Raw genomic sequence first — 21,991 nt, 5'->3', positions numbered from 1 at the left:
GCATGAGGAGCGACAGATACGAGAGAGGAGAAAAAAAAAAAAAAATCATGGTCCGGTTCCCGGACACACTGCCGCTCGGTCCTCAGCCAGCTGAGAGACTCACTCGCGGTGCCATGCGATGGTACTGGACATCCGTTGGGGAAAGGTTCGACACTCCTCCGCCTCCTGGCGGACGGCGATGGCTCCTCCGGTCGAGGGCAGCCGGCAGCGAGTCCTCCGTTCCCTGCTCCGCCCCCATCAAGGCCGACGGCAACAGGCTCCGGCCCACGGCGAACGGGAGCGACTCCTCCGCTCCCTCTCGGACAGCAGGCACCCCTCCTCGACCCAGGAGCACGGCAGCGAGGTCCCTGTCCCACCTGCTGTTACATCGCTCCAGCACCATCGCCTCGGGCAACAATCGGCGGCCATGGCTCCCTCGTGCTACCCGACCTCCTCAGCACCGCGATCCCCCTCAGCAGCGAGGGCTCTCCGACAGCGTGTCCCTCCTTCCTCCCGGGTTTCGGCACCAATGTAGCAATGTTCAGGGAAGAAGGAGGCGGGAACCGGTGAACATTCAACACTGAACACTTTAATAATAAAATAAACAAATACAAAATGAAAGTAAAACCAGCAGCCCCTCACGGACGACTGCTGGCCACAGAAACAAAACACAACATAAAATAAGGCCTGTTCCTCTCTCGATCTTCACCGTCGTCGCTCCTCCTTTATGCTTCCGCTCCTCCGTGAGAGATGCGAGACCGGTGCGTCTCACAGGTGTCGCTCATTACCACTCACGCATCCGGCCTCGCGCCGCTCTCACGTCACTCGACCTCGTCCTGCTCGCCACACAAGGAAACTTGTCTTGTAATACAAGATAAAAGGTTTTTTTCTCAGGGTCATGCTGATAGTACTCCCCTTGTTAGGGTCATTGTTAGAGTGCTTTTGCTACACACAGCTCTAGTTTATTCACCCTGCACCACTGGAGCTCAGGTAGAGACACAAGTACTCCCTGCCATTTGGGTCGGCTTGAGTACACTCCCTTAGAGCCTAGCACTGCCCAGCCTTACGCTCTTGACAGTCAAAGCTGTAGGCCTCCTCAATAGTCCAGAAGCATAAGATTGTATTCCCCTTGTTTAAAGGGTTGATAGCACTTCTGCTGAGTACACTGCCTGTTGGCGATGTAAACTTAATATAACCAGGCCCACAGAAATGTCTGTAAAGAGCACCTAAGAATGTCTGAGGCTAGCTTTGCTAACACGGATCGCTTTCAAGTAGTCAGGCCTTCACAGGCCTCCTTGAAAGCGGCTCCCCAACAAGTTTTTTGCATTAATTATCCTTGGAGCCTTCCTGATTCTAGCCCAGAGCCTGGTCAATATATATCAGGTTGAGCATAGTGTTCCAGACACTACCTGAGGTTCCCTCTGTATGAATACTAAGCTCCCTAAAACTGATCGGAAAGTCGAAGGACTCTCACAAGGCCTCCCTGTTAGATCAGCCCTAGAGCTGGAGGCGCTCCCCTTATTAGGGTCCCCTTTTTAGAGTTCCCAGCCTCCACAATGCTTAACTCGATCCTAGATCTACACAGTGCTTTAGAGTTACTCCCTTTGTTTGCAATGATTTCAAAAGCGCTGTAAAGACTGTAACCTATATTCCCTGAGAACAGGAAACGAGACACTTGTCTTTCGCCATGCCTCGGATGCCTGCTGAACAGACCCTTTAGACGAGAAGTGGATGACAAGTTCTCTAGGCCAGAGTCCTGCACGGGTCCTGTTTGATAAACCCGAACCCGCACAGCACCTGCAGTAATAAACAGAACACCTGACCCGATATCCGAGAGAAACACAAATTTTAGTCCGTACCTGACCTGACCCGTTTGACAATAAAAACGCAACCTGAACTGCACCCGCATTAAATCTCCTACATGAGATAACTTGATAACAAAAATCATTTTCTCATAGCCTAAGACAAGCAATAAAACCAACATTAGGCATTCTGAGTCAATGCAATTAATTAAACATTGCATTAACCAACACAAGTAAAATAATAGAACAGTCAGTCAGCCTAGTCAGCATTTGGCATTCTGATTCCCCTTGAATCAGAATAAATTCTCGAATTATGTTGTATTTTAAAATCTTGAATTAATTATATCTGCAATACATTCATGTTGTTCTGTTTTGTTTACCCTAAGGCGGGTTATTGATGCTCTTATCCATGCTAGGCTGCATGGATGCGCAGGGAGTTCTCGCCCAGAACGGAACCATACCGCCAATCCAAACTCTATGCTAATTGTCAATCGTATTTGATGATAGTGGTCCTAAAAGAACTTATTCTAATATGGAATTGTATTGGAATGGTAAAGAGTGTTAGTACATGACAGGAGGGCCTCCACTCAAGAATAAAATATCATAAACAAGTCTAAGAATGTTCCACATATGGTTGAAATACCTTCATTGGCCTAGAAAGATAACATTCTGGGAGTTAAGACTATAAAGGATGAAGGATGCCCTCCCTTCACTGTCACACTCTGCACCCGCTCTGTATGACTGTACGACTGCAGGCCTTTCCTTCCAAGAAAATAAACCTCATCAAAGACAATTGGAAATATTTGTCTCTTATTCAGTGATAGAATTTTGTTGAATTTTGCCACCAACTCATCCGTGTCAACCTGTGATGAACAATATCCTCCTAATTAATGTTTGTATTAATTTGTAAGACAACAGGATATTTTTAATGAACTAGGTTAATGTAACAACACATGCTAGGTATTATACCAATTCAAAGGAATAATAATAATAATAAGAGGCTTATAATAATAATAAAACAACTACCCCATGTGGTCACTTAAGGACTGCTGAATCTTCGCCTTGAACTCTGTCACTCTTTGGCTGCCATCCTCTGCTCTGATCAGGTGTATGTTTAGGAGGTTAAATGTGATGGGGTAAATCAGTGGTTCTCAAACTTTTTTCGTTGCGCCCCCCCTTTGAACCTTTTTTAAAAAAAAAGTGCAATGAAAAACACCAGCAAACGTTTCCTATAACTGTCTACAAGTTTCTGACATCGACTGGGAGAACGTTTTTCCCACTCCTCCATACAGAATTCTTTCAGCTATGTGATGTTTGAGGGGTTTCTTGCATGCACAGCCCGTTTCAAATCACCCCACAGCATCTCGATAGGATTAAGATCTGGGCTTTGACTTGGCCATTCCAGGACTCTCCATTTCTTTCTTTTGAGCCATTCCTTGGTGGATGGTCTTACATTTTCCTCAAGTACCCTCTGATACAATGAATAATTCATAGTGGATTCTATGATAGTGAGTTAGCCAGGCCCTGCTGCAGCAAAGCAGCCCCAAACCATGACATTTCCACCCCCATGCTTCACGTTTGGAATGAGGTTCTTGTGCTCAAATGCTGTCTTTTGCAAACCGCGCCACACGTCTTATGCTACTGGGCCCTGTAGCAAATTAGCTCTATGAAATATTAATAATCAATCATAACTTGTTATAATTGATTATGAATATTTGGATCAGTTAATCGGGTTAACTTGATGTAGCTACATTTTACATTACAACCAATTACTCGGTTCATCCCATGAACACTCAATATTGGTTATTAATTAATTCATTAATAGAAATGTACATTTCCGGGGCATGGGAAATGTCTTTCTTACTAAGTACTACTAAGAGCAAGTAGTTAAGATCTATGATTAGTGACTCCAGATATGAGCTTGAGACACGGACAACTTTACGTGTGATATGAAAAAGACTTCATTAACTAGACTAAACATTTAAACTACTCTAAAATACACATTCAAATGTATGCGCAAAACAGGCTACTGAGTCCCATTTCACCCATCCGGGAGAGTTTGCTGCCACAATGTTTGTGAATTATCGTAAACGCATGCAAACACTCAGGGCCGGCTCTAACCCTTTGGTTGCCCTAGGCGATATTGAGTTTTGCGCCCCCCACCCCCCTCCCTTTAAAAAATTATAAGTATTTATTAAACTAAACATGCTCTTATAGTTACTCAAAAACTTAAACAATAAATTGTTCATACAAATGCTACAAAGAATGTTCAAGGATATTTATATCATAGTATGATTGTACAACTATATTTTATCTGACCATAAATAACTTTTAGTAGATAAATTACAACTACTACCACCACTAGGCCTACTATTATTACAATATATTGGGCTGCTACAAGGTTAAGGGGGTTTTGGGGGTATTTCCCCGTAAGAAAATTTTGTGCATTTTAATATTAAATTCATCAATCTGGTGCACTTTGAGAGTTCAAAACTAAAAGCTCCAACCCATATTCAGTGTGCAAATTGAACAAAGAAAAATTCAAACCTCTTTTAATTACAGTGTCTGTCTACATTACACTACTACATAATAATAGATATAATATTAATCCCATGACAGTAATTGCCATAGGCTATATTGTTAAACAAATGCACTGAAAAATAAAGGAAACTTTCATGAGTATTGTACAAATGTCTATACTTGAAAGTAAGTTATATATTTGGAAGTAACCCAGCGCCGCCAATTAAGTAAAACAAAACAAAACGAATGGGCCACCGATGTACGAGTTTTATGGGCCGTTAAGACAAAAATAGAAAAATAAAAGTATGAGATGTATGTATCGGCCCAAAAAGCACGTCGGGCCCGCGGGAATCTCCCGGTTGTCCCGATGGCCAGAACATTTGACACCTTAATGGATGAGATGAGAAGACTTACCTCTATACTGGGCTTTCTTTTTATATTGTTGCTTTCTCCGTTTTCGTCCCTGTGCACCATAGGTTTAGACCGCTTCATTATCGATCAGCGCGCGCAGCAGCCGAGCACTTGCCTAACGTAACCATAGAACGTAACGTAACGCAACTAACCCCCGCCCCCCCTTTAGGAGATGATCGACAATAATCATCCATTCAATCTAATAACCAGGTTGACAAGTAATTAAACGTATGGCTGAGGGGCGCCTTAGGATGATTATGTTTAATAAACATGTTTTTGTTTCTCTTGTCATTCTAATTCTATGATTAATGGGAAGTAGGCCAGGGGCGACACTAGAGGGCGCCCGCGCCCCCAACACATTTGTCGCCCTAGGCAACCGCCTAGTTCGCCTATAGCAATCGCCGGCCCTGCAAACACTTTCCCAGTTAGTCATCAATTAGTTAAGCCTTGAGGTTGTCAGCTGTGTGTTGCCATTAAACTGGTGTTAACTTGTATTTGTTGTTTTTCACTTTAGACCTGATGCTGCTGAAAGAGGAGAGTCAAGAACTGAATAATATGGAAGATGAACATCTTGATTTCAAGACTGGAGAGAAATCAACAAAGATGGAAAAGACTCAGAAGACCAAACCTAACAGTTATTTCCCTTGCCTTGAATGTGGAAAAAGTTTCAGTCAAAAAAGAAACCTTAATTTCCACATGATGGTTCACACTGGAGAGAAGCCTTTCACATGTCAACAGTGTGGAAAAAGTTTCAATCGAAAACAAAACCTTAAAGACCACTTGAGAATTCACACTGGAGAAAGTCCTTTCACCTGCCAACAGTGTGGAAAGAGTTTCACTCAAAAAAAAAACCTTAATTCCCACATGAGAGTTCACACTGGAGAAAAGCCTTATACTTGCTGTCATTGTGAACAGAGTTTTTCACATAAAATCTCACTTAATTGCCACATGAGAATTCACACTGGAGAGAAGCCTTTCACCTGCCAAAAGTGTGGAAAGAGTTTCACTCAAAAACAAAACCTTAAAGCCCACATGAGAATCCACACTGGAGAAAAACCTTATACTTGCTGTCATTGTGAACAGAATTTTTCACACAAAAACTCACTTAATGTCCACATGAGAAATCACACTGGAGAAAAGCCTTTCACCTGTCAACAGTGTGGAAAAAGTTTCACTCAAACCCAAACCCTTAAAGCCCACATGAGAGTTCACACTGGAGAGAGTCCTTTCACCTGTCAACAATGTGGAAAAAGTTTCACTCAAACCCAAACCCTTAAAGCCCACATGAGAGTTCACACTGGAGAGAGTCCTTTCACATGTCAACTATGTGGAAAGAGTTTCACTCATAAACACAACCTTAATGTCCACATGAGAATCCCACACTGGAGAAAAGCTTTACAACAGTTGTAAATCTTAGGTTTCACATTATCATTTACACTAGAGAGAAACCATTTATTGAAGAAAAAAAAAAAAAAACGTTCACATGTGATCAGTGTGGAAAGAGTTTCACACGTAAAGTAACCCTTTAATTGCCACATGAGGATTCACTCAGGAGAGAACAGTTTTATGTCATCACTGTGGAAATTGTTTTAGTCATAAAAGTAGCCTCAGCACTCATATGAGACTTCACACTGAAGAGAAACGTTTCATCTGTAAACTGTGTGGCAAGAGTTTTTCACAAAAAGGACATTTTAAGGCTCACACAAGTACTTGCACTGGAGAGAAACGGTTCACGTGTTGAAAATGCTGTCTTGCTGTGAAATGCCACTATGTAACTGAATGATTATACATAAAATTACAAAAACTGAATGAAATAAGAACACCACATTATTTGCATAAATGTTAGTGAGAGAATGCATTGGTAATGTCTTCAATCTGGACTTGAATATGGCTACTGTAGGGGCTCATCTGGTGACATCTGGAAGTTTGTTAGAGCTGCAGGTGCTTCACCACTGATCCTGCCTCACCGCTAATTGCATGATGGGGACTACTTCCAAGTAGTATTTGCCCATCCAGAGAGCAAAACGATTTTAAAAAAACGCAATGTTTGCTATAATCTTGGGGAAGGGATGCTGCCGCCTCTCCATCTAGAACGAAAAATGTAGCAGGAAGCCACTGCAATCCACCAACATACCTATCATCATTCATACCAAGCCCTACCTCCCCTTTGTGGTGGAAGTAGATGTCGCCACCTCAGGCATTGGAGCAGTGTTGTCTCAGCAGCAGAGGAATCTGTCCATGCACCATCTATGCGCCTACTTCACAAAGCTCTTCCCAGCAGAGCAGAACTACGACATTGGTGACTGTGAGCTCCTTGCTATCAAGTGTTGCGTCACTGCCTGGAGGTGCTAGTGAGAACCTAGGCCCTAGAATACCTTCACAACACCAAGTGGTTGAACCCTCTCCAGGGCCAGTTGGGCATTGTTCTTCATGTAATTCAACTTCACTGTGTCCCACTGTGCATCCAAGAACATTATTGTCAAGATTATATGCATCACTCACACTTACCAGAGTTCTAATCAAGCTTACCTATTTCCCTTTATCCCTTCATCACGGACACTATATCACCCCAGCACAGACACACAGTCAGCGTCTGGTCTCTCCATTGTATTACCCTGTAAAACTGTACGAGTAAGACAAAAGAAAGACTTTTCATGACCAATTTGAGACTTCCAGTGTATTGTTTATCTGGATGTTCATGTCCTTCGTGTTTCCTTGTCTTTGCTCTTACTTTCTGCAAGATTACAAATGAGTTACTTTCATTTAAATATCCTCTTCAGTTTCTGTTGTATTCAACCTGGACCTGATGAATTGTGTGCACTACAGCTGTGGCCAATATATTGGCAGTGACTAATGTGTTTCACACATTTTATTTTTAGATTAAAATTGCGGACTATATTTTTCACATGTTTCTATGGTATACTGAAAAACAATGGTGAACATTTCAGAACTTTTAAAGGCTTTTATTAGCAAAAACATTCAATATATGAAAAGAGTAAATATTTAAAGTGTTGACCCTTCTTCATAACCTCTGCAATTCAGTCTGGCTTGCTGGATATCAGCTTCTGGGCCAAATCTTGATTAATGGCAATCCATTCTTGCCTTATTAGTGCTTGGAGTTAATCACAATTTCTGGGGTTCTCGTGTCCACTTGCCTTTTGAGGATTTACCTCAGGTTCTCTATGGGATTAAGATCTGGGGAGTTGCCTGGCCACGGATCCAAAATGTCAATGTAATGAATTCCGAGCCACTTCATTATGATGTGATGTGACTTGACATGAAGGCCAAGTATGGTAGCCCATGCTTGGAATTTGTTCTCTACCTTTAAACCATGCAAGTTAGTCAACACAAGTGAGTAGTGAACACACACACACCCGGATCACTCAGCCATTTGCTGTCCACGAGTGCCCCAATTATCACTCTTGCCTTGTGACATGGTGGTCCATCATGCTGGAAAATGCACAGATCATCACCAAATTTGTTATGGGCAGAATTGTGAGAAAACCCGCTCCCTTGAATGAAAAGCAACTACACACATAGATGTCAAGAAAAGTCACCTATTTTTATATAGCGCTTTTAACAATATAAATTGTTTCAAAGCAGCTTTACAGTGATAACAGGAAATTAAAGTAATTTGGCTGTACAGCAGCTCTAGAATAAAGTTATTGTCCAGCTAAAGCTAGTTTTGATTGTTTCACTTCCGTTGCAAAGATCTTTAGTTATTAACTTAGGGGCTGCTTACACAACCTTAATGTGCTCCGGCCTACTAATTCGCACAACAACGCAAACCTTTGAAAAACGTTATCATCTGCGCATAAACTTCATAAACGCAAATCTGTGAAAACGCTGACAGCGTGCACATGCATATTACTTGTTTAGTCTATAGGTATGCGCGTTTGAATATATATGTGCGCAGGGGTGTAGTCTTTCTTAACAAATTGACCTCAACAAATTACGGTAACACTTTAGAATACGGTTCCTTTGTTAATGAATAACTACACAGGAACAAATGAGTAACACAATATTAACAATCTAGTAACTACTATTAACTAACAAGAAATTCTGATTAACGAATTAGTAAGTAATAGCGCACAGATGAAAGTGGTAGTTCACTATTAACTATTTGATAACTACTATTTTTTTAATGCTTACCAGAGAACGACTCGGTTACTAACGTAACCTCGGTTCCCTGAGAGGAGGGAACGAGTATTGCGTAATAGCTTTAAAACTCCTTTTCTCGAGAAATATTGAAGTCTTTATGTAAACGCATTGCAGCTGCACAGCATACAGCAATGAGCCAGGCAGCTCGGTCATTGGCTGGGCTGCGGCAACTTGCACGAACCAATGACGGGGCGACTCTGAACCCGCTTCCAATGAGCGTGCTTCGCGCCCACGCGCGTCAGAGCCCGCCAAGATGGGCGTGGCCAAGGGCTATATATTGGGCGCCCCGTCGTCTGAGTTCTTTAGGTTCAATCGACTGAAGCAAACTGACCAAGCACAAGCACGGCAGATTACGCAATACTCGTTCCCTCCTCTCAGGGAACCGAGGTTACGTTAGTAACCGAGTCGTTCTCTTTCGAGAGGTTCCTCCTATTGCGTAATAGCTTTACGCTATGGGAACGCCATGTAAAACGCCGTGCGTGCTGACTTCGCTCTATTAAGCCGGAGGCAGATGCCTGAGCCTTCAAGCAAAGTAATTATCCAACGAGCCAGCCGAAGGCGGGCTTTATAAAAGGACAAATTGGAACGGCCCGATGGGTGTCCAGAGACACACACACAAGCACATTGTCATGTACTGTCGTGTATGAAAGTTCCTCTACATCAGTCAAAGACGGATTCTATGAGGGAGGAGACAATGCTCAGCATGTACACACCTCAGCCTATGCATAGTTAGACCGACAGTATGTTAGAGTGCAATGAAGGGACCTGTAGGTTATAAAACCTGATAAATGTGGACGGTGAGGCCCAGCCTGCAGCCGCACAAATATCTTGAATGGGTATCCCACTCGACCACGCCCACGAGGAAGCCATGCCTCTCGTAGAGTGAGCTCTGATGCCCAAGGGGCACTGAAGGCCCTTGGCTTCATAAGCCAGCGCTATAGCATCAACTATCCAGCGCGATATTCTTTGCTTTGACACAGCCAGACCTTTAGTGCGGCCGCCAAAGCATACGAACAACTGCTCTGTCTGTCTGAACAGGGCAGAACGTTCCAAATATACTCTGAGTGCCCTGATCGGGCAGAGTAAATTAGCGTCACTTTCGTCTGCTGGGGACGATAGCGCGGCCAAAGATATCACCTGTGCTCTGAAAGGAGTAGAGAGCACCTTAGGAATATACCCGTGTTTTGGCCTGAGGACAACCCTGCTGTCGTTAGGTCCAAACTCCAGGCAGGTAGCGCTTGATGACAGCGCGTGCAGGTCGCCCACTCTCTTGACCGAGGCGAGAGCCAGCAAGAGAGCAGTTTTGAGCGAAAGCTGTTTAAGGTGCACAGTTCGGAGGGGTTCGAACGGGGCATGCTTAAGTGCGTCCAGGACCGTGGCCAGGTCCCAAATCGGCACCGAGGGGGGGCGTGGGGGATTCATCCTCCTGGCGCCCCTCAGGAAACGAACAACTAGGTAGTTTTTCCCTAGTGTGCGTCCTTCGACCGGTTCATGTGATGCCGCTATGGCAGCCACATATACTTTGAGCGTGGAGGGGGTGCGGCCTGCCTCCAACAGCTCTTGTAAGAAAACGAGCACACTCTGTACTTCGCATGTCTCAGGATTCAGGTTCCTGGATTTACACCAGTCACTGAACACCTTCCATTTCTGGGCATATAAGCGCCTCGTAGAGGGCGCTCGCGCCTCAGTGATGGTTCTCAACACTCCACTGGGGAGGTTCCCGGGAATCCGTTGAGGGGCCACGCATGGAGGGCCCACAGATCGGGGCGGGGATGGAGGATCATCCCGTTGGCCTGCCTGAGGAGATCTAGCCTCAGTGGAATCGGCCATGGGGCAGATTGCGTCATCTGCATCAGTTCTGGAAACCACGTCTGGTTCTTCCAGAGTGGGGCTACCAGGAGCACTGCACATTTTTCCTCCCTGATCCGACTGATGACCTGAGGTAGCATCGCGACCGGAGGGAAGGCATACAGCGGGCGGCTCGGCCAGACTTGGGCGAGCGCGTCTGTGCTCTTTGAAAAGAAGAGAGGGCAGTGCGCATTTTCCTTGGAGGCAAAGAGGTCGACCTCTGCTCTGCCAAAGGTTTGCCATAACCACTGAATCGTCAGGGGGTGGAGAGACCATTCTCCTGGGAGAACTTTGTCTCTGGACAGCATGTCCGCTCCCTGGTTCAGAACACCTGGCACATGCGCTGCTCTCAGCGAGCGCAGGTTGCGCTGGGACCATAGGAGGAGCTCCCTGGCCATCGAGTGCAGGGAGCTCGATCTGAGTCCACCCTGACGATTTATATCCACAAACCGGAGACAGGCCTGCCCTCGTAAAGGGCCCCCCAACCTATTTTGGAGGCATCTGTCGTGATCATTTTTCTCCTTGTGTTCACGCCCAAACTCACGCCGGACTGATACCAGTCGACAGCTTTCCAGGGCGTCAGGGCTTTTATGCAGCCGTGATTTGCTCTGATTAAAAAGTGGCCCGAGCGCCACGCGTGAGTGGGGACACGGCTTTTGAGCCAGCGTTGGAGAGGACGCATGTGCAACAATCCTAGCTGGAGTACAGCTGATGCTGAGGCCATGAGACCGAGCATCCTCTGAAATCGCTTGATGGGGGCGCGCGCACCCGCTCTGAACGATGTTGCAAGGCGCCGGATAGTGAGCGCGCGCTCTGATGAGAGGCGCGCTGTCATCTGCACTGAGTCTAGCACTATTCCCAGAAAAGAAATATTCTGGCTGGGGGATAGCATGCTCTTTGCAAAATTGATCTTTAGACCTAGGCACTCTAGATGACTGATAATCCAACACCTGTGTGTCACTAACTGGCTCTCTGATTGTGCTAGTATTAGCCAATCGTCGAGATAATTTAGTATTCGCACTCCCCGCTGTCTCAGGGGGGAAAGTGCTGCATCCATACATTTCGTAAATGTACGGGGTGCCAGTGACAGGCCGAATGGTAGTACTGTGTACTGGTATGACTGTCCCTCGAAAGCGAATCTCAGAAAAGGCCTGTGATGAGGCGCTATTGGAATGTGAAAGTAAGCGTCTTTCAGATCCACTGACAGAAACCAATCCCCCGGGCGAACTTGCGCGAGGATATGCTTGGTTGTTATCATTCTGAATGAGCGAATCATTAAAGCTTTGTTCAGATGTCTGAGATCTAGAATGGGGCGGAGACCGCCATCCTTTTTCGGGACGAGAAAATAGCGGCTGTAAAAACCTGCCTCGCTCATAGAGGGGGGCACTGTTTCTATAGCGCCCTTCTCTATCAGTTTGAGCATCTCGGTGCGTAGAACATGTGAAACATCTTTTCTCACTTTCGTCTCTACCACTGCTGTGAAGCGGGGCGGTCTGCGAGCGAATTGGAGCGAGTAACCGTGTTTTATTATGTTCAAAACCCATTTCGGCATGTCGGGGATATTTTCCCAAGCTTTCGCTCGCACAGATATGGGCTGAATGCTGGCCGGGGGCGTGTCACAGTGACGTATGGCTCCCGCCAGCGAATCGTTCTGTGTTAATACCGAGCTCACAGCTCTCAGCGGTGCGGGCGCGCGCTGAGTAGCTCTGTCGAATGCCGAGTGCAGGGGTGCGTGTGAGATTACAGGCACGCTCGCTGTCATGCTCACAGAGTGAGATGGGGAAATGTTTAACACTGTGTGTATAGTGCTTATGGGTGGGGGTGCATAGACTGTGGTAGGCACGCGCGCCATTTTCATAAAACTTCCCGCTCGTGGCGGGAGGTTTTTGGCCATATAAAAAGTGTTTGTGAGATGGGGTGCGTGCATAACAGCGGGCACACGCGCTACTCTTATACAACTTCCCGCTTTTACTGGGGAAGTGTTTATAACTGTGGGAACAGTGCTTGTGTGTAGTAGTGCATACGTGACAGTAGGCACACCATCTACATTTATGGGGCGTCCAGCCTGAGCTGGGAAAACATTTGGCACTGCGTTGACAGTTTTGATATGTGGGAATGCGCACTTTGGTGTGGACACGTGACCCTTTAATGACACAGGCAGAAAATAGCTCTTTATGTGATTTCTGTGTGTCGCCGTAAAAACGGCGTTTGTTTGCAGGTGGGCGAGCTGTGTGGCTGGCACATTGGCTGCTGTATAGACATTTCCAGCCGCCTGTGAGGGGACTGGGTAATGCTTTAAACGTTTTGGAGAGAACGGTCCGGCTCTTGCGAGACACGCGCTCTCCCTTTTCCTCCCTGTAGCTAGGAGGACTTACGAGGCTCTGGGTTCAGCACAATCCTGGGCCGAGGTCCCCGTCGCTCGGGCGGTTGTTTCCTGTTGGCGGAGCGCGAGCGGCGTCGAAAATCCGTTTCAGGTTTGGGCTGAGAAACGGGGGGCGCCGTCTTAGCTCGCTGCTGCTGAGGCGACCGTTGGCGGCTCTGCGATGAGCTAGATCGCTTGGGCAGGAAGTGACGCATAGCCTGTGAGTCCTTACGGGCTTCGGTGAAGCGCTCTGCGAACTCCTTCACCGCTGGTCCAAACAGGCCGCTTTGGGAGATAGGCGCGTCGAGAAATGACGCCTTATCTGCATCCTTCATCTCTGTTAGCGTCAGCCACAGATTGCGCTCAAGGACAGTCAGGTTAGCCATAGCACGGCCGATGGATTGGGCGGTGGCTTTTGTAGCTCGCAGCGCTATGTCAGTGGTGCTGCGTAGGTCCTTAAATGCCTCAGGATCGGGTCCAGACTCGTCCATACTGCGGAGAAGTTTGGCTTGAAATACCTGGAGGACAGCCATAGAGTGAAGCGCTGATGCAGCTTGGCCGGCGGCGGCGTATGCGCGACCGGCGAGAGCTGAAGTAGACCGGCAAGGCTTCGAGGGATGAGAAGCTTTAGCTTTCCATCCAGCGTTGGAGGGCGGACACAGATGATTGGCCACAGCCTCCTCGAGGGGCGGAGTCCCCTCATAGCCTCTTTCTTTCGCGCCGTCCACAGAGGAGAGCGACAAAGAAAAAGAAGGCTTCAGGCGAGCGGAGTGCGGGGCTTTCCACGACTTCGTGAGTTCGTCGTGAACTTCCGGGAAGAAGGGGGAGGGTCTTTGTCGAGGGGCCTGTCGGCGCCCCTGCAGGAACCACTCGTCCAGTCGGCTGCGGGCGGGTTCTTCCGGGGAAGACCAGTCGAGCCCGAGGTCTTCCACGGCCTTAGAGAGAATGCGGACGATCTCCGAGTCCATGCTGGAGCCCGCGCTCGTGCCCGCTAATGTCGATGGCGCGGGGTCGAAGGACGAGCCCGGCCAATCGTCGGATGCAGCATCACCGGAAAAACTGTCATCCTTATCATCGTCATCCCCTGACGCGCCAAACGAGACGAGCCCCATCGCTCCGCTGGAGGGGTGCTGGTCCGCCTGTGTGAACTGGACTGGCGGCGGGGAGTCTTCGGGTGGTGGTGAAGCACGCGGGGATTGGCCCGGCGTGACATCACTGCAAACCGCGTGCTCCGGCGGCCTCTGTGAGCGGCGTTTTTTCTTTCGCGGCTCGACTAGAGGAGATGGCAGCACGGAAGAGGTGGGCTCTTTCGCGGTGAAAACGGCGAAGCGAGCGCGCAGCTCGGTGAGGCCCAGGGCGTCACACTCGGGACATCCGCCTCGAGTAAGGGCAGCCTCTGCGTGGTCCGGTCCCAAGCAGCGGGCGCAAATGATGTGACGATCCCCGTCCTGAAGAGGGCCTCGACACGAGGCGCAGGAAGGCATTTGAAACAACGCCTTGTAAAATTTGCTCTTTTAGAAAAGTGTCGCGGGGGCGAACACTGAAGCTTTTGAAAAAGGATATAGATGGTGCGCGCCGGATGGCTTAGCAGAAGGGCGATCGAAGGCGGCTGAAGGCGCCGGCGTCCTCGAAGCAGTCCTGCTGTAGGCTTGTCGACGGCGGCGGCGAAAAAACTCCAACAAATCCGGAGGATCCAGCGAAGAGAAGGTTCTTTGCTGAAGGAGATTAAATCTAAAGAACTCAGACGACGGGGCGCCCAATATATAGCCCTTGGCCACGCCCATCTTGGCGGGCTCGAAGCACGCTCATTGGAAGCGGGTTCAGAGTCGCCCTGTCATTGGTTCGTGCAAGTTTCCGCAGCCCAGCCAATGACCGAGCTGCCTCGCTTATTGCTGTATGCTGTGCAGCTGCAATGCGTTTTACATAAAGACTTCAATATTTCTCGAGAAAAGGAGTTTTCCCATAGCGTAAAGCTATTACGCAATAGGAGGAACCTCTCGAAAGGGAACTACTGAAAAAGATTAATAATTCATGCAAAACTAATCAATAACTAATGCAGGACAAATGACTAGCACTACATTAACATTAATAACTGCTACTGTAAACAAATACACAAGGTTTATCAATATGTAATAGAATAGCAGACTTATGATTTGGGAAATAATTAGCCTATGCTCTCTCCTAGAGAACTATTTATCAACTGAATCATTTTAAAGAAATGGCTTTTTAAATGCAGTTGTAGGGACCTTGTCCTGTAGTGATTCAATGCCAGTCCAGAGGAATGCCCGAAAATTGGCCAGAGTCACGGTGACGGCTGGAACATATTGAGTTATCAGCCATCCAAATACCATATACAGTGATTTTATTATATAAAAAAATTTGAGAATTGAGATGTGCTACGATCTTACTGCTAAACTTACCATCTCAGCGAATAGCGATTAACGACCAAAGCACGATAAATTCAACATAACATCACAAACAAATGTCACAACTACCTATTAAACATACAGCTGCCATAGTTGCAACTCTTGCAGCATCAGAACAGGGTGTTCAACGCACCACCATTTCCATTTAAAAAAAGTTTTGCAACTTTTTGTCGGGGCTGAACCTAGCCTCTGTCTAAATAAAAGACGGTAACACTTTATTTTAAGGTGTTTGTAATAAGCAGTAATTAACAGTTAATAAGACACTTATAAGACCTTATAAGATGCATATAAGCATTAGCTACTTCATATAAGGGTTAATTAAAGGTCCAGGCCCTGAAGAGATCAGGGAAACTACTCCCTCTTGGGAAGGTCAATTTTTAAGGGACTGGGAGTTTGTGTTACCATTTATGTTTGTTCGGCTGTTCTAAAAGTGCAATGTATTGATACTTGAAAAATGTATTATTTAATTTAATTTATTTATTAGAATTAGTTAATGCTTTTATGCATCTTATATGCATCTTATAAGGTCTTATAAGTGTCTTATTAACTGTTAATTACTGCTTATTACAAGCACTTTAAAATAAAGTGTTACCTAAAAGACTAAATTAAGTATAATAAACTTTATCATAAACAAATATTTTATTATTATAGAATAAAGGTTTATCAATCAAATTAAACCTTTATTAAGGTAAAACACCACTCAAATATGTATGAATTGTACTTAATGTTTTTAAAGAAAAAACTTTTTAAGTTTTGTTTGTAAGTTTTGACATCAATACATTTTCATTGATACTTTATTTATTGCTGACTTTATGAAGTCATTGTAAATGCTTAACAGGATGGATATCCGTCACAGACAAAGATAGTAATGTTGTAATCAGAAGATGTGTATTATAGAACACCAGAAAAGACAAACACAGGGAACCGCAACGATCAGACATGCAGGGTACAGGATTTTTGTCAATACTTTTTTTAGTATTAACATTAACCTTAACATTTTTATTGCATTTTTTGTTATTTCTTTTACTGGTTCTTGGGTTACACTTTATTTCGATAGTCACTTTAGACATTCTACTAACTATAAGTAACTTTTTAACTACATGTCAACTAACTGTCATTAGAGAATTAGTAGACTGTAGGAGACTGTCAATAGACTGTTAGGTTATGGTTACGTGTTAGGGTCTGGGTTAGGAGAACAAGTTTACTTGTAGTTGCTAAGTTACTTATAGTCAGTAGAATGTCTGTTGGGGGACCAACAAAATAAATCGTTAGCAGATATTAAGCAGACAGTCTATTAATACTCTAATGACAGTTAGTTGACATGTAGCTCCAAAGTTACTTATAGTTAGTAGAATGTCTAAAGTGGACTATCAAAATAAAGTGTTACCGGTTCTTGTGGAAGATATATGGATTTCAATGCTGACACATGAACTGTGCTTTAAGAACGAATAAATCCTTTTAAACAAGTTATTAGCAATTCCTAATCTTTTTCATCACATAACTGTACAACATGTATTAAAATATATATTTCACCATGAATTCCCATGACATGTATTAAATATATCTATGGACTCTGGATATTGGACAGCAGATTGAACAGGACTTTTATTTTGTCCTGGCCATATGACATCATAAAGCTGCTCCGTGCTAAACTGTTATGATTAGACTGAAGAAAGGTTTGTGGTTTTATGCATTTATAGTGTTTTAGTGTTTTTATTTAGCAAATATTTTCATGCCGACGTGATAAAATCTACAAATTATTCTATATGAAGTACTGTATAATTTGTTTGTTATTACCTATTATTTTGAGTGATTTTTGTCAGATTGATTTAAGTCCATGCACTCTCTCTCTGACTGACTCCCTCACCAGTGCGCTGAACTACTGAACTACAGCTGATTGAGACACACATAGAGATTTACTGTGGATGTATTCTTCTTTCTGTTAATTATTCTCATCTTAAACATGACAAATTGTCCAAACACACAGGAAAACTCCCGGAGAAACATCTGAGATCCACGTGACACTATTATAAAGATGGCGTTGATTAAAGAGGAGAGTGAAGACATAAAGATTGAAGAAGTGTTCAGCGTGAAACATGAAGATACTGAGGAACAAACAGGTTAGTTTATTCGATCCTTATTAAAATGATCTACAGAAATGATTGATATTTTCATTTCATATATGAGTGTCCTAATTAAGGCCTTGTGCATACGTTTACGTTTGAAAACGCATCTTTTTCTCTCTTTTTTGGCCTTCCGTTCACACTGAGATGGCGTTTTTTATGAATAAAAACTAAGCTTTTTGAAAACTCTCTTCAAAGTGGATAAATTTGAAAAAGCCGTTTTACAATTTGTAGTGTGGACTGTCAAAACGGAGGTATTTAAAAAACGCTGATGTAAGTTTAGTCATGTGACGCATATTGTACGAATAGATATTCACGTTTATACCGGTTTTGTACCTGTTTGTGCGATTCACTTTCACACTGTTGCTACTTTGAACACTCTTCATTTCACTGTCCTGCAAAGATGACAGGAAATTCACTCGCATTTGCTTACCTGCGGCAATACATGAGATCAGGGCCGGCGCTGGCCATTAGGGTGCCCTAAGCAAAAATGCTTGATGCTGCAAAATCAGCTTTCAGGTCATCATATGACAGTTTCTGAGCCACGTCCCCATTGATGCTGATGACAGCCAGACCACTTAAACGTTCCTGCCCCACTGATGAACGCATGTACGTTTTGATGAGTTTGAGCTTTGAAAAGCTTCGCTCAGCAGAGGCAACTGTGACAGGGAGAGTCAGTGCAATACGAAGAGCAATCCACAGATTGGGATATACCTCTTGAAGCCGATTGTTATGCAGAAATGTCAGCATTTCCAAGGCAGATGTCTGTGGTGAAAGCTGAGGAAGGTTGATGATTTCCTGCATCATCTCAGGTCCATCAATATCAGCCAGTCCCTTATCCGTCATTGTCTTGTGTACTTCATTGCAGTGTCTCTTCAAGTCCTCCTTGGACATTCCGTTCACTTTGCTGAAGTCAAGCAGCACTCCAAATTTTTCTTTGACTTGATTCATGGTCTCAAACCTCTCCTGTAGTGACATTAAAGCAGAGTCCACAACACAATTGAAAAATGTGACTTCAAACTTTTTAAGGGCATCATTGAGGGGCTCATCAGCAGCTTCGTATGCAAAGTGCCTTTTTGTGCTCCTGAGCCTTTTCTCCTTAAGCTCTGTTTCTTTATTCAGGGCCTCACAGAGTTCCTTGGCAGTTGACACAGCCTCATCAAACCCAGATTGTCTGTATTTGGAGAGGTTGATTTTGGTACTGTCAATGACCCTGACAGCAACATCAAGCTGCATGGAACTGGATTGCAGTAGCTTGTTCACCTGGTTTGTAATGGTAAGTAGTTCACAGGAGCAGGTGATGAGGCTTACAAAGGCAGTCTCACATGTGAAACAAGGCCAATGGACACATTGGAAGGACGTAGAAAAGAGGAAACTCTCCTGGAGGGAGCTGTGGGGGATGGAGGCATACCGAGTCAGCTTCCTCATTCGAGCAGTTTATGATGTCTTACCATCACCAACTAACCTCCAGCAGTGGTATGGGGAAGATGCCACCTGCTCCCTGTGTCCCTCTTCAGCAAACCTAAAGCACATCTTGGTTGGCTGTAAAACAAGCTTGGCACAAGGCCGTTATACATGGCGGCATAACCAGGTGCTAAGATGCTTGGCAGCCAGCCTTGAGGCCAAGCGAACAGCCACAAATACCCTCCCGCCTCTGCCAGCCAAGCAGTATCCATCAATGGCCTTTGTTCGTGCAGGTATAACACCAAGTAGATCGCAGGGATCCAGCTTATATCCGGGCCTGCTGCACAAAGCACGAGACTGGAAGTTGTTAGTGGATCTAAACCAGCGGTTGCACTTCCCCATTGAGATTGCAGTAACAAACCTTAGACCTGACATCGTCTTTTGGTCCCCCACCCTTCGCATGGCCTTCCTAGTGGAACTGACAGTGCCATGGGAGGACTCAGTGGAGGAGGCGTATGAACGTAAGAGGCTAAAGTACTCAGAACTGGCAGCTGATGCTGAGCAGCGTGGGTGGAAAGTCAGGATCTACCCAGTGGAGGTCGGCTGTAGAGGGTTTGTCGGCCGCTCCTCAGTCCGGTTTTTGAAGGACCTAGGAATGCGAGGTCAGGCTCTGCGGCAGATTGTGAAATCCCTTTCCAATGCAGCAGAGGAGGCCAGCCGTTGGCTGTGGTTGAAGAGAAAGGATAGTATCTGGGCCTGTAGACAGTAACAGTAGTTGAGCAAGGGGGGATCACAAGCCGAGGGGGGCAAACCTGGGACGCTAGGTATTGCCGATGAGCCCTCTGGAGGTGTTGTGGGTTAATCATCGAAACACTCGTGAAGGAGGGTGCCCACCTGATGACCCCAATGAAGCCAGTGATCCTTGGCACTTGTCTCAATATCTCTCCTATTTCCAGCTTATAGTATATCCATCTTGGGATACGTGGATTCCGGGATTGTAACATCTAGTCCTTTACCTGAGCTCAATCCTGGTATAACCAGTGACTGTTGTGAAGAGAGCAACTGGCAACCAGGGGGAAGATCCGGTGACCGCTTGGAAAGACTGCTGACAGGAGGGAAAGACCCCAACGGGCCTGTTACAGGCTAGCTACCTGTAGCAGGGGGCACCTGGCATTTGTTAGTGCACAGGTACCACCCATTTATGGCTACAGAAAACTCAATAAAGAAGATACCCCTTGAGTCAGCGAGAGCGGGGGCGCAAGATGACTCATCGGAGGACTACACGGCTAATGACCCAGGACCGAACCAGACAATGAGAAGGAATGCCACTGTACATGAGGTTACAATAGAACAAGGTCCTTTGCTCCAGAGGTGCAGCTGTGGGTGGGCCAAAGTTACATCCCTCAATGGCCTGCGGATCCATCAAGGCAGGAAGAAGTGTATGAAGCCACAAGTGCAGGGAACTCGCATCAACCAATACTTCTTACGGAGCAAGCCGAGTCAGTCGAGTGAAGTTCAGCAGCAGGAAGAACCCCACAGTCTGCAGAACATCAATAACCCTGCTAGTGGGTAGATGGTACATCATACTGAAGGGAGTGCTGAGGCCTTCATTCCACAGCCCGCTACTGAAAAGAAGATCCAGGGACGAAGACCACTTGTGAAATGGCCTAAATCCCATGAGCAAAAAGATTGGCAAAATGTCGATGAGGATCTTGGTTGTCTGTTGGAACAACTCAAGGGATCAGCTGTGAAGAAAATGGAAAAAATGGGAGAGTTAATTTACAACTACGGAGCTGAAAGATTTGGAACTGTGAGCGGCACCAGAAACCTATGCACCACCAAAATCAAATCCAGGAGACAACAGGAGATAGATCAGCTGGTTAAAGAAAGACGGTTACTGAAGAAACAGTGGAGGAAAGCTTCTGAAGAGGAGAAGGATGGAATAAATGTGCTCCAAGCTGAGATCAAAAGCAGACTTGCAACTTTGCGTAGAGCAGAATACCTGAGGAAGAGGCGTCGGAAAAAAGAACAATCAAGAGCCAAGTTCTTTAGTGATCCCTTCCGGTTTACAAAAGGTCTCTTCGTAAAGGAAAAGAGCGGCAATCTGGTAACATCAAAAGAAGACCTTGAGGGATATTTGAGGGAGGTCCATTCAGACCCCCATCGTAATGACCCAATTGTTCTCCCCTCTGACATGCCACCTATACATCCCCCACACTTTTCATTTGAAACCTGCCCACCAAAGTGGAATGAGGTAGTTACAACAGTCCGGGGTGCAAGAACAGCATCTTCCCCGGGGCCAAATGGTGTTCCCTACAAGATTTACAAGAATGCACCAGGTGTGCTGAAGTTCTTGTGGAAGCTGATGAAAGTGGTGTGGCAGAAGCAGGAGATACCAACAGTATGGAGAAGGGCAGGAGGGGTCCTTATCCCCAAAGAAAAGAACTCTACTGCTGTCGACCAATTTCGTCACATCTGCCTCTTGAATGTAGAGGGCAAGATTTTTTTCAGCATTCTGGCACGTAGATTAGCCCTTTACCTTGAGAAAAATGGGTACATTGATACAACGGTGCAAAAAGCAGGTATTCCGGGCTTCTCAGGGTGTTTGGAGCATACATCCATGATCTGGCACCAAATTCAATCTGCCAAGAGGGAGTCCAGAGACCTGCATGTTGTTTTTCTGGATTTTGCAAATGCTTTTGGATCTGTCCCACACAATCTTCTCTGGATGGCATTTTGTTACTTTGGTGTGCCAAAACCGATCCTCAATCTAGTCCAGTCCTACTTTCAGGATATACAGCTATGCCTCATAACAGAGCAGTATACTACTGCATGGCAGCACTTGGAAGTAGGGATAATGGCTGGATGCACCATCTCTCCTCTGACTTTCACAATGGCTATGGAGGTTATCATTCGTGCGTCACGTTGGGTGGTTGGAGGGGAGCGCTCAGCAGC

At 45.6% G+C, this 21,991-nt stretch overlaps 1 protein-coding gene across 2 annotated transcripts in view; it reads left to right on the top strand.

Annotated features, from left to right (window-relative positions):
• Window positions 1–21,991, top strand: part of LOC130102438 (gastrula zinc finger protein XlCGF8.2DB-like) — a 61,876-nt gene that overhangs the window by 24,030 nt on the left and 15,855 nt on the right. Inside the window, exon 2 of one of the 2 annotated variants that reach the window (XM_056268469.1) lies at window positions 5,227–6,080. In XM_056268469.1, the coding sequence (XP_056124444.1) occupies window positions 5,227–6,080 (854 nt within the window). Of the gene's footprint in view, window positions 1–5,226; window positions 6,497–21,991 lie in introns of those variants that run through there. The other variant, XM_056268468.1, reaches the window with a different exon arrangement.

This window comes from Rhinichthys klamathensis, unplaced genomic scaffold (genome assembly GCF_029890125.1).
Source record: "Rhinichthys klamathensis goyatoka isolate OS25496 unplaced genomic scaffold, OSU_Roscu_1.1 h1tg000272l_1, whole genome shotgun sequence".
In the NCBI taxonomy this organism is placed as follows: Eukaryota; Metazoa; Chordata; class Actinopteri; order Cypriniformes; family Leuciscidae; genus Rhinichthys; species Rhinichthys klamathensis.
The sequence above is the reverse complement of the archived record's forward strand: the minus strand, read 5'-3'. Positions and strand labels throughout refer to the sequence as shown.